The following is a 14,394-nucleotide window of genomic DNA, read 5'->3' on the forward strand; positions in this document are numbered from 1 at the left end:
CTACGAGCGTGATAGTGTGTTGTTTCAGGAGGAAGGAGGGGGAGTTGAGAACTTTCCGCTCTTACACAGAGGAAGAAATTTTCTTCTGAGTGTGGTTTAACAGACAGGAAGCAGCAGAAACCCAGTGCTCAGTGATGCTGTTCCTGTGAGTGCAAAATTCACAGGTCAGTTTGTGGGTGTTTTTCTTCTTCTACCCGGCTTTAAAATAAGTCATTTCTATTTTTGTCTGTCACTCTTCGTGTCGAATGGCGTAAACAGAAACGTCCAGTATTCTAGCACACGTTAGGAGCAAGAACAGCCTGTGTCTCAGAAGAAAAAATGTCTTTACTGGAAGGAAAATGTGACCAAAAGAGAAATGGAATCTGGTCTCTGTGGACATGTCTGAGCTGTCGTCTCCGGGGACAGCGCTAGGCTTTCATCCCTAATCTCCAGACCATATTATCCTTCTAAAGCTAATGTCCAATCTTCCATAAAAAAGCCTAATGTTATACTGAATAGTGTGTTAGCTGGCACGAACAGCCGTTGTCACAGGAAGGCATGGGTCCTTCTTCCAGCGCTTGAAGCCTGAGTGGAAAAGTACAACGTTCGCAGGAGATGAGATTACATTCCATTCGCTTTTTGAAAGCCTGTGCTCGAGGTGACATTTTTCTTTCAGTCTTCATTTGGCCCTGGCACGGCAGAGCCAATTGCCTCCTAGTGTAACACAGACACAGCGAGCGCTGGCTCGGATGCATTGCTGTCTGTGCGTCTGATGCCTGGTGCTCTGCAGCTGCATGCCATTAGCCGGTGTCTACGCCTACCTCTTTGCCCATTCCAGCCATTTTATCACTATGCGCTTGGTGTGGCCCCTGGAGTGCTGTGAAAGTGCTGCTTTATTCTGGTCAATAAAGTGGAGTTGGAGTTTGAAACATGGTGAGGCATGTTGTATTGTGCAACGCTAGGTGTTGAGTAAAATATAGAATACGCAGAAAACGCTGTATACAAAGCAATTATGTTGCTGACATAGTGCAGTGATGAAACCGCCCTGTTAGTGTGTTTTTTTGTCTGCCTTTGATGCAACACCTTAATCACTGTTCTCTTACTTTGCTGAATTCATCCACACTGCCTGTACTTTTGGTGCTTTGTTGTCTCAAAATGTAGAATATACATTCAGCTGTTCTTTCATTACTCGCTCTGATCTGTGCTGCGTGTTTGCAACACTGCTGTGCTTAAGGAATTTTCCTTGGCGTCCAAAGTGGCATTGTTACATAGATGTGGGTGGGTTAACCACAACTGAGAAAAACAAAGGGGAACTGCTGTCCAGAAATGATGATCAGGATCCTCTGCTGCCCATGTGGGCTATCACAGAGCTCCAGGAATGAACTCGGGCCTCGTATAACTGAGTCATTTCCCTAACAGGAACCAATCGGCTCCTGCAAAAACAGCATGCTCGCAGCTATATAATAACACAGTGGTAAGTAAGCCAGTGCATTCTCATTCATCTATGTGCCATGTCGGACATAGGTGTATCACTGCACAGGCGACCGGGGAAAATTAAACCTTTCATGTGAGGTAAAGATTTCTTTGTGCTGGCGTTGAACTTTGCAGGTGTAATGAGTGCAGAGCGATTCTTGATTTATTTCTCTTCCAGTTTTTACCTCCGCTGCGTTCTATACCTTTGTGAGGTTTTAATTAATACCGCTGCCCCTCTGGCACCATCCATCCTGTGACCGTTGTTATGTAGCTACCCCACTACACTGCTGAACAATCAGCCACCTCAGGAAATCTGTATTTTTGTAACCTGAGCTGAAAAGGATTGATAAGTAAAGTTTGCTTGGCCCTTTTCTTGCATCTCACAATGTTTGCACTCACCACATGCAGGGTGACTCATTGCACAGTCATTCAATTGGCTTAAATTACCTCCTTTCATGGTCAACAATGAGCTCAGCTGAAGAGACGAAAGCGGGGGAAGTAGGGCCTTCTGGGAATGCTCCATTTGTTCATGAATCCTGACTCTAATTGGTTGTTATTGGGACTGGCAGTCACCATGCTGTAGGGGTGGAGTACGCCAGTGTTTGGTTCATACGCTTCCTCAGTCTGCTGCACACTGAACTGCCAGTCATAACTGTCTGAGGAGAGCTGAGTGATAGAAAGACTCCCATCGTTGTGTCACCTGACAGGGGCCACAATGTCAGCTGTAACTGATAATAATGCTCATTATGCTACATTCCAATGAGCTATACCGTTAGTATGCACTTGGGATAACCAATGGGATAACCAATGCTACATTCCAATGAGCTATACCGTTAGTACGCACTTGGGATAACCAATGGGATAACCAATGCTACATTCCAATGAGCTATACCGTTAGTACGCACTTGGGATAACCAATGGGATAACCAATGCTACATTCCAATGAGCTATACCGTTAGTATGCACTTGGGATAACCAATGGGATAACCAATTCTACATTCCAATGAGCTATACCGTTAGTATGCACTTGGGATAACCAATGCAACATTCCAATGAGCTATACCGTTAGTACGCACTTGGGATAACCAATGGGATAACCAATGCTACATTCCAATGAGCTATACCGTTAGTACGCACTTGGGATAACCAATGGGATAACCAATGCTACATTCCAATGAGCTATACCATTAGTATGCCCTTGGGATAACCAATGGGATAACCAATGCTACATTCCAATGAGCTATACCGTTAGTATGCACTTGGGATAACCAATGGGATAACCAATGCTACATTCCAATGAGCTATACCGTTAGTACGCACTTGGGATAACCAATGGGATAACCAATGCTACATTCCAATGAGCTATGCCGTTAGTACGCACTTGGGATAACCAATGGGATAACCAATGCTACATTCCAATGAGCTATACCGTTAGTACGCACTTGGGATAACCAATGGGATAACCAATGCTACATTCCAATGAGCTATACCGTTAGTATGCACTTGGGATAACCAATGGGATAACCAATGCTACATTCCAATGAGCTATACCATTAGTATGCCCTTGGGATAACCAATGGGATAACCAATGCTACATTCCAATGAGCTATACCGTTAGTACGCACTTGGGATAACCAAAAATTTGTTAATGTAATTTCAGCTGAGTTCTAACATTCAAAAATCTTTTCGAATACTAAATTGAACAATTCTGGGTTTTGAATATGTGAAAGAAAGCTTTAATGTGAAAGGAGTCCTGAGCGCCCAGCTTTATAGATCTCCCCATGTCTGCTGGAATTGTAGTGCCCTAAGGCTTACTATTTTGATTTAAGCATCAGATTTTATTATTTCAGTCACATCACTCACATCACCATTGCTTCCAGCTGCATCAGGCAGTTGTTTTCAGCAGAAACACTAGTGTACAGATGTCTGCCCGACAACAGCGACAAACAGAAGAAGGTAGCTGTTGACCACATTCTTACAAAGATAACTATTTCTGTCTGCTGGGTGTTAATGGGTGGTTCTGCGCTAATAACACCCCAATAACAACCCCAGAATCCCCACCCACCCATCCCCCTCCAAAATCAATGCGTGCACATTTTAAGTAGTTATTAATATGTTATAACATATCGTTTTCTTTTCATAAGGACATATTGAGACAGGATGACATGGAAGAAAACACAAAAAAACACATGTGTCTGGTTGGAGTCAAACCTTGCACACACTAGCATTAAGCCATTAAACCTCACCAGAACGCCCCACCTGGTAACCACACTGAAATATTCAAGTGTGGCAAAAGAAGGCCCCACCCATAGCGAATCACAGGCAGTCTATTTGCTCTGTAGACTATTATGCATTCACTAACATCCCAGTAAAATCCCTCCCTTCACTGTCCTCCTCTTCTCCTCTTTATGACGTAGTAAACGCAGTTACAACCCTGCCCCTGTGCTGGGACAAGGCAGCTGTTGTCATGTGCTGGGGGATAATGTGCAGGCTGCGTCTGACTAATGGCTGGCTCTCTTGTGTCCCAGTCTGCTGTTAGCACTTTGCCAACTGGGTCATCCAGATCAATGAAGCTCTGACAGGAATATAGAAAGCACATGCAACCACTGACATAGTCTGGTACATTGTAGCAAACTGCACATAAACACAAGCATAAAGCATAGAAATAAATAAATTATATTTACGTTCATCTTTATGCCTGTTGATTTGATAACAGCCATTTTTTTGTCACCTGATAAGTGGCTGGTGACTGGATGCTGATTATTTACCCTTCAATAGGCACAGTCCTTGATAGCTGAGATGTACAGCTTGATAAACGTCCATAAATCGAACACAAACTGCAACTACAAAAGGGGAACCAAGAACGTCTGCAGCGGAGAACATCTGCTAGATCAGCAGCGTGTCTTCTCAGATCTGCTGCGAAGCTGGGCAGGGCCCTGTCAGAGTGATTGCATGCGCTACAGATAACACACATTTAGTTTGCAAAACATGGATCAAGGCTTCTGTTGTAAGTGTACGAGTACACCAGTGGAAACGGCAAATGATTTAAAAAGCAAACATATGTGTTTAACTTGGAAGCCTCATACAGTATATCGCTTCTGCTTGAATCTGGTAATTCACAGTACCGAGCATAAAGATGCCAAGAAGTCCAGCACACTGAGCTCCAGACAGATGGCGGCAGCGTCCAGCCCTGGCGGAGGTGGGCATGGATGCTGCAGCAGGGACAGCATGAAAGATTGACTGAAGTGAAACACTAGCCTTCTGATTAAGTTTCCTCGTCTCTCTTCTGTTTCCCAAAGCAATGCTTTCCAGACAGTAACTGCATGCTACTGGTCTGTTTGGATGCTTAGCAGAGAAATACACTTTAATGTGTTTGCTGGCTGTGCCCTGTGAGCTGCAGAAGTCCTTCACTATCACCTCCTCTTCTGTTCCTTTAAAATACATTTGGCCTGGTATGCAAGTTTGTCACTCATACAGGCATTTAAAAGCAAATAAGCTCCGCCCTGTAGCGGTGGCAAAAGCAGGAATAGCGAGTGTTTGGAGGTGGGGGAAGGTACCAAACATTTCCAACTTCTTTATTCCTGCCAGCTCTGATCTCTGGGAAACAAGAGGGAGGGGCTGTGTTTGTCGCCCCTGGGTTTATACTTATACTTTAACCCAAAATCAGCCCCTCCTACATTCATTCCCGAAACCTGCCTTTGGGTATCGATTGCTGGGACACACCTAAAGACACACACACACACATATACACAACAACAAGTACATGACCACCAGTTTCCCTTCAACACAGGCTGTGATCACAGTAACTCCCCGAGGGTCAGTGCAGAGGGGCTGCATCAGACGAGTGATCTTTTGCCTGTGTGTGTCTGCATGTGTGTGTGTCTGCATGTGTGTGTGTCTGCATGTGTGTGTGTAAACAGGGAGGGTTTGCTCAGACTGCTCATGTGATCATAATATCAACCCCGCTGAGCCTTATGATCTAAGGCAGAGTGCTGAGGGGTGTTTCACATCGAGGGGCAGAAAAAGACATCTGTGTTTAAATCAGAGTGAACTGTGCAGTAGTTTGGTGAAAAAGAAAACAGATTTACTCGTAATACTCTCAGAAATCCTGCTTAAAAAATGTATAAAGTCGATCTCGACCTTACAAGTTCAAAAACAGCCGAAAATTCTATCACAGTCATTTTTATTGGTTTTTTTTGGGGTGGTGGTCCTGATGATGTCACCAGGAGCATGTAACTTTTCTACATGCTCACGTTTATTTCCAGCATTTAACTGAAGCATAATGAGTCAATCTGGAACATTACTGACAGATTAATTGATCATTAAACAAACGTCTGTTTATTAACACTGTAAATGGAGTATTTCCGCTTTGTATCTCTACCGTTTGTATCCACATTGATATTTTCAGTAAAAGTAACTGCACAGATTGTAAATAAGACATTTTAAACCCGGTGACACTAACGTTTGTTAATTAGTGACTTTTTAGGCTGATCTGATTTTTCAGCATCAGATCAAAACTAGGCATGACCCAGATAACGCCTAAACTGCATAGATTTGAGCAGGTTATAGAGCTAACCGATGTAAAGTCCCAGGAGTTCCACTTTATGAGGATTTTCTAGTAAAATTACTAGAATTACTGCTGACCTATCACCTCTGTCTCTCCATCTTCCAGGTGTAGATGCTCCAGGCGCAGCAGGGCCCAGCCTCCGTGTCAGAGTGGGACGAGGCTGCTCCCACCTGGGCCACAGGACTCCTCTGAAACTTGGCTCGTGGTCTCTCTCTGAGCAACAACTGCTCAGGTTAAAAAGACGGGATTACAGGGAGGTGAAACTGAGTCTGTCTGCGCTGGAGTAGTTATCGCTGGGATTTTTTAGGCTGCTCTTTGACTTTGAAACTCCGCTACCATGACGACGGCAGTACAACCCAGCGAACTGGTGTTTGAATTTGCCAGCAATGGGATGGACGAAATCAACCAGGTACAATCTCGCCAGAGAAATCACTTTTTCAAATGCAACTCTCTGTTGTTGTTGATTTTTTTTCATGACTCGACTTATAGGGTCTGCATTAGCGTTCAAACCCGTCGAGCTCAGTGGCCGACCGTCTTTTCCTACATGACACACTGTATGCAATCCTGTTGACAAATGAAATACATTTCAAAACAAACAAAACTAGTGTAAACAGCATGGCCACTGGGGTAGGATTAGCCTGTGATCGCTACGTTTGACGACACAGAACGGGAGGAGGATGGAGCCGAGAGGAGGTCTGGGAGAAGAGTGTGGGCTGCCGGTAGCACAGAAATGGAAAGACTGAAAAACCTGCAGTGAGGCTAGGGTGTGTGGGAGGCAGAGGGTGGGGCTAGGACGTCAATGTGTTTATTACCCAAAGGTTACTGTGTGCATTCGATGTCAACTTGTGCCTGTGTGTTTTTTCATTGCTCGGTCAGGTGTGCAGTTATCTCTTCCCCACACCCGGGTCTGAATCCTGTGGAGCAGGCTTGATTGTAAGTGTGGAGATGTATGTGTGTTTATGTGTCCTAGTATTTGTATGTGTGTATCTAGAGTGGCAGGCTGTCATTGGATCCCTGAATAGCACCAGTTCAAGCCTAACCTGATGGACCAGTTACAAGGCTGTTTAGAAGGGATGGGATAATTCCAGCAAAAGGTCTTGTATTGTTCCAGTGCTACAGTTTTGTGACTCGCTGCACCCACTTGGCCTGTTAGACAAGCAGTTTGCCTCTATTTACCAACTCATGAAAATACCCCCCCCCCCCCCCCCCCACACACACACACACACACACACACACACACACACTGAACAACTCACAATGGCACTTCTGCAGCGGCCATTTAGACATTTAAAGATTTTATTTTCTCGCCACAGTAAAGCTGTCGGAGCAAAATCACCAAGTAGATTCTGTAACGATTGGCCTCGCTATATTGGTTTTTAAGCCAATGTGTAGTTTGAACACAGTCGGGAGGGTAGGGAGACACAAAAAGGCTCCCAAAATTTCCTCTATTTTTAAACTACATTATAAAGGCTTTAGGTAAACAAGCAGCTTTTAAACGTGATGGTGTCTCTTACGTTACGCCAACTTTCTCAAATATCGTGATGCGGATATAGAAAGTGTACAGACAGTTGGACTACGTTGTGGTTAGGCAGGTAAAGCAGAAGAGAGTGGGGTGTGGGGGAACAGGCTGCACAGATGCTGTGCTTTCAACGCAGAATGGGGAACTCAGAAATGCAAATTGCTTTATCGCCTGTGTTTCCCTATTAGAAACACGATTTAGGTCAACAAAGAGGAAGAAGCCGTTAGGATACTTGTTGTATGTGCAGTATAATTTGTGTTGCATGCAGGGTGCTTGTACCACCTTCTCGCCGTTTTACTCCTTTAAACAACAGTTTCACTCTTTCATAGTTCTCGCCGGATTATCAGCAGGTTCGCACAGCGAGGCAACTCTGAATTGTTCACAGAAAAAAACAGAATCAATTTAACATCAAAACAACAGCGGAGACGTCAGCAACATGTGTCTGCCGCTCTGTCAGCAAACTGTGTGGGATCACAGGCTGTCTGCTTTAGTGGGAGAGGGTGGGAAAGGCTGCTGTTTCAGACGCAGACAAATAGTCGGAGCGGTTTTATCTCCTGACACACGCTTTGTTCTTATTCAAGGACAGAAAACTTAATTTAAGTCAAGCCGGGAAAATGGGGTAGCCTCACTGTCTCGCACTCTGATAGTATGTCTACCAAAGAGCCTGATTAATGGGAAATATTCAGTGCATGTCAGTGAGACGCTGATAGCACTCGCAGTCATAGCAAAATCCAGGGTTTTTAGTAGTCCCAGGAAGCCTTGTGGTTTTTCTGCTTAGATGGCACAAGCTGTCTGTATCTGGTAGAGGTATGGTAGATATTATGCAGGGCCACCTCCTCCCTCGACTCATAAACGCCTTATTCATAAAGAATCCACTGCTAGTGCTGCTAAGGAGGGCTAACCGTTTAACACTGTGTCCAAATAACGAGCCAGTCGGTTAGGTTCCTGGTTAAACTATAGCCGGGATGGGTATGCAGCCACGCACACTCGAATGCCCCTCTTCCCAGCCTCCCCCCAGCTCAAGGCCTGGACACCTGGTATGCCCCAGAGGGCCAAACCAACAATGGACACTTGTGCAAAGAGACAGATAAGCCTTTATTCATGTTCCGCCTACCACACCTTTTTGTCTTTCCTCTTAATCAGGTCATCACTCTAGGAATGTGATTTAAGGTGTGTTTCATTGATCGACATTGTTTGTTTAAAATGAAAACAAATCACAACACGGATCATTTGATGTAATTCAGCGACGTTCCGACACATTGTCATTTAGAGACCATTTCTCACCAAGCTAAACGTAGTAGCTTCGTCTGCCTGTCAGCGGCACAGAAGGAAAGATTTCAAAGCATTTTGAAGTGTAGTGTGCTGCCATCTGCTGGTGCCCAGGTGACTACATGTTTGCATCAAGTTAACTTTGTTAAAATGGTTTATTTGAATGATTATTAAGTCAGCGTTCCACTGGATTTTTATGCTGTATTTTCTTTATACTATTTGAGAAGAACTGTCAGGTTTTGAGAGCCACATCATGCACATATTCAAAGGACTGAATTAGCCTCTGACTGACACAAACCAAGTGCCCAGTGAGCCCTTTTGACATGGTCTCTATTGGTGGTAATTCCCTCTTTCCCATCGCTCCTTCCTGCATCAGATTGTGCCATGCCTGAAACGAGATAGCGAATTCCCAAAGCACATTTAGGAGATGATGAAGGGTGTGCTTGCCTGCAATTCATGACTTCATGCATTAACATTCATTTGGTTTTATATAATTTCTGAACATAAGATTAACTCTTCAGGTGAAGTGGGCTAGAACAGACAGCTGCTTCCTGGCTTCTTCAGCAGGCTCCTCTGGACCAACAGCACCGCAGAAATGAGCTCTCCTCCATGCGACGCGCCTACACATTAGCTAAAAATGAGTGTGAATCTACAGTGTTTCACAAGGCAGTAAAAATAAGAGTCGTGTTTTAACATTATCTTGATATCGTGTGGTTTTTATATCACATTTATGACGTGCTGCAGAGGGATTGATTGTATTTTTATTGCATATGCACTCAAAGACGTATGTGCAAAGATCCACGGTCCTCTACCTCCGAGGGGCATCGTTAGTGTTGCAGCATCTCAAACCTTTCTGTCTGTGTGTCTGCTCTCTGTGCAGCTGGACGACCCGTCAGTATTCCCAGCGGTGATTGTTGAGCAAGTTCCCGCAGCCGATCTGTTGCAAGTATACTCGGGGCTCGAGTCCGATGAGGTGACCAACGGTATCATGGTGGATACCACTCTCCATGTGGTTGAGGAACCATCCATCTTGGAAGGAGGGGTGGATCTCACAGGTGCACATGCAATAAACGCTGAATTTTAATGAGACTTAACAAAACTAACAAAGCACACAAGTGGAAGATGCAAAGCCAGAAAATTACAAACTACACGTTTAATTTCTGCTCCGTTGCACAGCACAAACAGCCTTCTTCGGTACTCTTTGAATTAATTCATTACAATTAATCTGTAGGCTGACCCACAAACTCTTCACTGAACAGCGAGTTACCTGAAAATTCAGAACATGCAAGCATGCATTCATTCCTTTGTAGCCATTCCCCTGTGTTTGACCTAGACTTCTCAAAAAAGTCAATTATGCAAAGCATTAGCCTCCGAGTATTTCTTATTAATGGATTTGTTGTCATCTGGTGGACAGAAACAACAGTCTCAGGCACAGAGGACAGCATGGAGACAAATGAAGCAGCGGCGGCTCTTCTTAACATGGAGTCTCCGAACAACATTTTGGATGAGAAGCGTATGCGTAAGTTCATTTGCATGCTTATTATTCCACTCCTTCAGCTCGTGACAAAAACGTCAGCTTTGATCTAACGCTGTTCATAATTGCAGCTTGAAACACTTTTCTGTATCTCTTGTTTATGCTAAGTTCACACCTACGGCACTCTGCTTGAGTCAGACCTGACATATGCCCCACTGAGGCCTGACCAGATGGACGGCGTTGCCCTTGACATGTCCGTAGACGAGGACACCTCATCTATGGATGAGATTCCCCAAAAATTTCCCTTAAAACCTCAGAAAAAAACCAAAGGTAAGACCTTTTTCCTCCTCCTCCTTGTTAGAACTCCCTCACTAAAAATTCACTGTTGTAGGTAATTAGATGATTTCACTGTGGCCTTTCACCTTATAACACACTACTCCATAATTTGAATCATAGTGCGAAAGCCGCGGGCGGTCCGTCCCTGCTCTCCCATCACCACCCCTAACCTACCACTCAGGAAGAAGAGCAAAGAGGGCAAAGGTAAGCCTCACTAACTAGTCCACTTCTCTATAATCAGCCAATAAAAATCAAGGTCTGTCCTCCTCTTGTGTACGCTCCATTTCCTCATGTGGAGTGTGCAAACAGCAGTCCTCAACCCCTGCAGTCCAGTGGGGTCGAATCTAGGAGAGTTAATGGATGAGGGGATCTCAAAGTGCTGTGTTTCACAGGGAAACAGAAGTGATTGCAGGCTGGAGGGCACGTTGATGCTCTGCCGATAGAAGGAGACTAGTGGTGCGCCATGTAAAACCTCATTGCACCCTACAGTGTGACTCAAAGAGGAGGGGACTGGGGACAGCAGGTTCAGCTGCACACATATACATCACCCTGTCATGGTGTCTGGGATTCAACTGACTACTGGGAGCGTTGCTGTTTTTAACCACTTCTGGCCGAAGCCTTTCATGAATTAGAGTAATCTACTCCCAGACTTGATATAATTAATTTCATCCCAAGGCACGCATGTACACATACAATGGCTGGAATAAAAGAGCAGGTCCTCCTGTAACCCTGTGGCGTTCATATATTCATAAACTGTACTGCTAAATGAATTATAGATGTCTATAGCACAGCTCCAAGGCTTCGTCGTGAATGTCTGACTCACTTGAAAGTTAAAAACAAGACTAAATTTATTTCCCCCCCAATTTGCAGGCAATACCATCTACCTGTGGGAATTCCTTCTGGCCTTACTGCAGGATAAAAACACCTGTCCCAAATACATCAAGTGGACACAGCGGGAGAAAGGCATCTTTAAGCTTGTGGACTCCAAGGCTGTTTCAAAGCTGTGGGGCAAACACAAGAACAAACCTGACATGAACTATGAGACCATGGGAAGAGCTCTCAGGTAAATACGAGCATCGTTTTTCTGAGCAACACTGTGCATCATCAGGAATGACTATAATGTGTTGGACATCTATTTTCTTTTCTAGATACTACTATCAGAGAGGCATCCTGGCTAAAGTGGAGGGCCAGAGGCTGGTCTATCAGTTTAAGGAGATGCCAGCTGACCTCGTGGTGATTGAGGATGAAGAGACGGGTTCTGATACCAATGTCGGCTACGGCAACCAGAGATCGACCAACGGGCGGTCTGTGGTTCGTGGAGGGTCCAAAGGGCACGGAAGAGCTCAAGGTCAGCAGCACGTCTCGGTGAAACAGATGAAGAAAGAGCCAAACAATGAATGTCTCTACCAGGAAGCTAATGGTGGACAGGCTGAGCAGCTCCTCCAGTCTGTTCATATGCTGCAAGCCAACCAAGGGGCCGGAGTCCAGGAAACAGCACAAGCTTTAAGGTGAGCGACTGTGAAAAACACCAGAGTTTTATTTTTGTTTCATTACTCCACAGCGGATACCAGAAAATCATTCTCTGCTTAATGATCTTTCAAACTAGGGCTCGATGGGTAAATCAGTTGGTATTAGCTTATTCTGGGTCTATCTGTCCATATGTCAGCAAAAGGAACAGATTTGCAATACAGAAAACCCAAGAGTGAGTTTGATATATGGTAGAGTCGATGTCTCTAATACACTCTTTATCCACCAGAAAACACAGATAACACTGAGTCAGATCTTATGATTATTTACTTTCTTGCGAAGAGCTAGACTACAAGCTTGACGCTGTTGTCGTGTGTGGTGAAAATGTGCCAAATGCTGGTAATCTCAAAGGCTAGAAAAAAGGGTAACAGCTAGCTTGTCTCTGCTGATTGCCTCTTAAGAGCATTAAATGCAAGACTCTTATAAGCCATTGTTCTTAGACACGAAATATGCCCAGCATTCAATTCTTCAGACATGCATGTGTTTCACACTTTCTTGTCTTTGTGATTTTTGTGTAAAACAAATGAAGTAAGAAGTAAGAAATCATATAATCATCATCCACCAAAATGCATGTCAGTCAGGTATCCTTACCAATAACATAAAAAACTTGGTAATTATAAAATATAAATGTCAGTATTAATCTCAAATAGGGCTGCCACGATTAGTCAACTAGTCACGATTACGTCGACTATCAAAATCGTCGACGACTGATTTAATAGTCGACGCGTCGTTTGATGCTTTGTAAGATCACAAAAGACGCAGGAATAAGTAATAGGATTTAAGAGTGTAATAACGGACTGAAACAGAAGATGGCAGCACTGCATGTACAAGGATGCCAGCTGCCGTTAAACCCCGAAGAAGAAGAAGCTGTGTCCCAGAATTCAAAGCGCAGCCTAGCCCAGTTTCCAACAATGGCGGCAGCTAGTTAGTTTAATATTACTCTTATTATTCTTTCTGGGTCACAAAATAAATGTTTAACATATTTTCAGGCGAGAATGTAGCTGTGTAAACCTCAAATATCTGCTCAGTTTATCAAGACACCACATATTTTCAAAAGCGCTCCGACGTTTTCGGAGACGTCTGTTACCCACTAGCTCGATAGCTAGCCGAGGGCTAGGCTAACTAGAGCCCGTGAGCACACCGGACTCCCGGCAAATCGTTTTCAAACCCACCGCTGTCTTTCGCTACTCAGGTTAAACATGATATATAAGTCACTTAGATAACTTAAAAATGTTATTGTTTGGCTTTTTTTTTAGTATTTTATTTGTTCTGAGTAAATCGGTTTGGCTGAGATTAAAGTTATAGTTTTCACACAGCTGAATAAACGTCAAGCAGACAGCTGATTATCAGAAGTGTGAGATGCTCGAGAATATACTCCGGTGTCCTGTTATATTTTAGATAGCAAGGAGTTTATTAAACTTCACCGAAACAATCTGCAAATTTCATTAAAATTTAATAAACTATCAATTTGTCTTTATTTTTAGTTAGCACATACCTTAAACACTTAAAGCTGTAAGCTAATGATAGTTATATAAGAGCAGATGCTGCTGGTTCAATAAGCTGTACGTTTTACGTCCAATGGATGATGATCTGATTAGTCGACTAATCACAAAAATAATCAGTGACTAGTCGACTATCAAAATAATCGTTTGTGGCAGCCCTAATCTCAAATGATACATATGCTTAAATCTTACTCATACTCACACATGCATGCATCATAGCGTTGGGCCTGATATTCACAGATCGGTCTTATATTAGTGGCGGTGTCTTGTAGGGGGAACTCAATTACATCTCAAAGCCTCGTATGTACAAAATGTCACCTTTTGAGATGCAGAGTTTCATTATACATAATAAAACTGTGAGGTGAACACAGCAACAGCCAACCCAGCAGAGCTGAAGTAAATCTTTACTTTATATAGTTCATTTTTTTGTTGTTGATGTCAGTAAAGTGCCAGATCACCTTTAGATTTTTATAAAGTGCATTTCTTCTTCTGGCACAGCTTTACTTTGCATTTAATTTTTCTGTTGCCAAGTCTGCTGCCTGTATTACCAATGTATTATCACAAAATTCTACTTTTTTTTTTTTAGTGGTTAAACATTGTCTGCTGTTAGAAATTGAAGAGACTCATAATTTCCACAGTACAGCTGTCAGCACAATTTGTTATTTTAATAAGGGCATTAGTTCTGCTTTTTAGGCTCATAGCTGTGCGGTCGCTAATTTTCACAGTAGGTGTCCGTTAAAAATAAACC

At 43.6% G+C, this 14,394-nt stretch overlaps 1 protein-coding gene across 6 annotated transcripts in view; it reads left to right on the forward strand.

Moving 5' to 3' along the window:
- elf1 (E74-like ETS transcription factor 1) overlaps nt 1-14,394 on the forward strand; it is a 43,598-nt gene that overhangs the window by 26,049 nt on the left and 3,155 nt on the right. For 5 of the 6 annotated variants that reach the window (XM_085130962.1, XM_085130955.1, XM_085130938.1 and 2 more), the window contains 8 exons: nt 6,125-6,428; nt 6,896-6,952; nt 9,688-9,862; nt 10,222-10,326; nt 10,450-10,611; nt 10,738-10,821; nt 11,488-11,680; nt 11,766-12,125. In XM_085130962.1, coding sequence (XP_084987088.1) covers nt 6,357-6,428; nt 6,896-6,952; nt 9,688-9,862; nt 10,222-10,326; nt 10,450-10,611; nt 10,738-10,821; nt 11,488-11,680; nt 11,766-12,125 — 1,208 coding nt within the window. In that variant the 5' untranslated portion in view covers nt 6,125-6,356. The remainder of the gene's footprint in view (nt 1-6,124; nt 6,429-6,895; nt 6,953-9,687; nt 9,863-10,221; nt 10,327-10,449; nt 10,612-10,737; nt 10,822-11,487; nt 11,681-11,765; nt 12,126-14,394) is intronic. The other variant, XM_085130966.1, reaches the window with a different exon arrangement.

Source organism: Neolamprologus multifasciatus, chromosome 2, assembly GCF_963576455.1.
Source record: "Neolamprologus multifasciatus chromosome 2, fNeoMul1.2, whole genome shotgun sequence".
Taxonomy (NCBI): Eukaryota; Metazoa; Chordata; class Actinopteri; order Cichliformes; family Cichlidae; genus Neolamprologus; species Neolamprologus multifasciatus.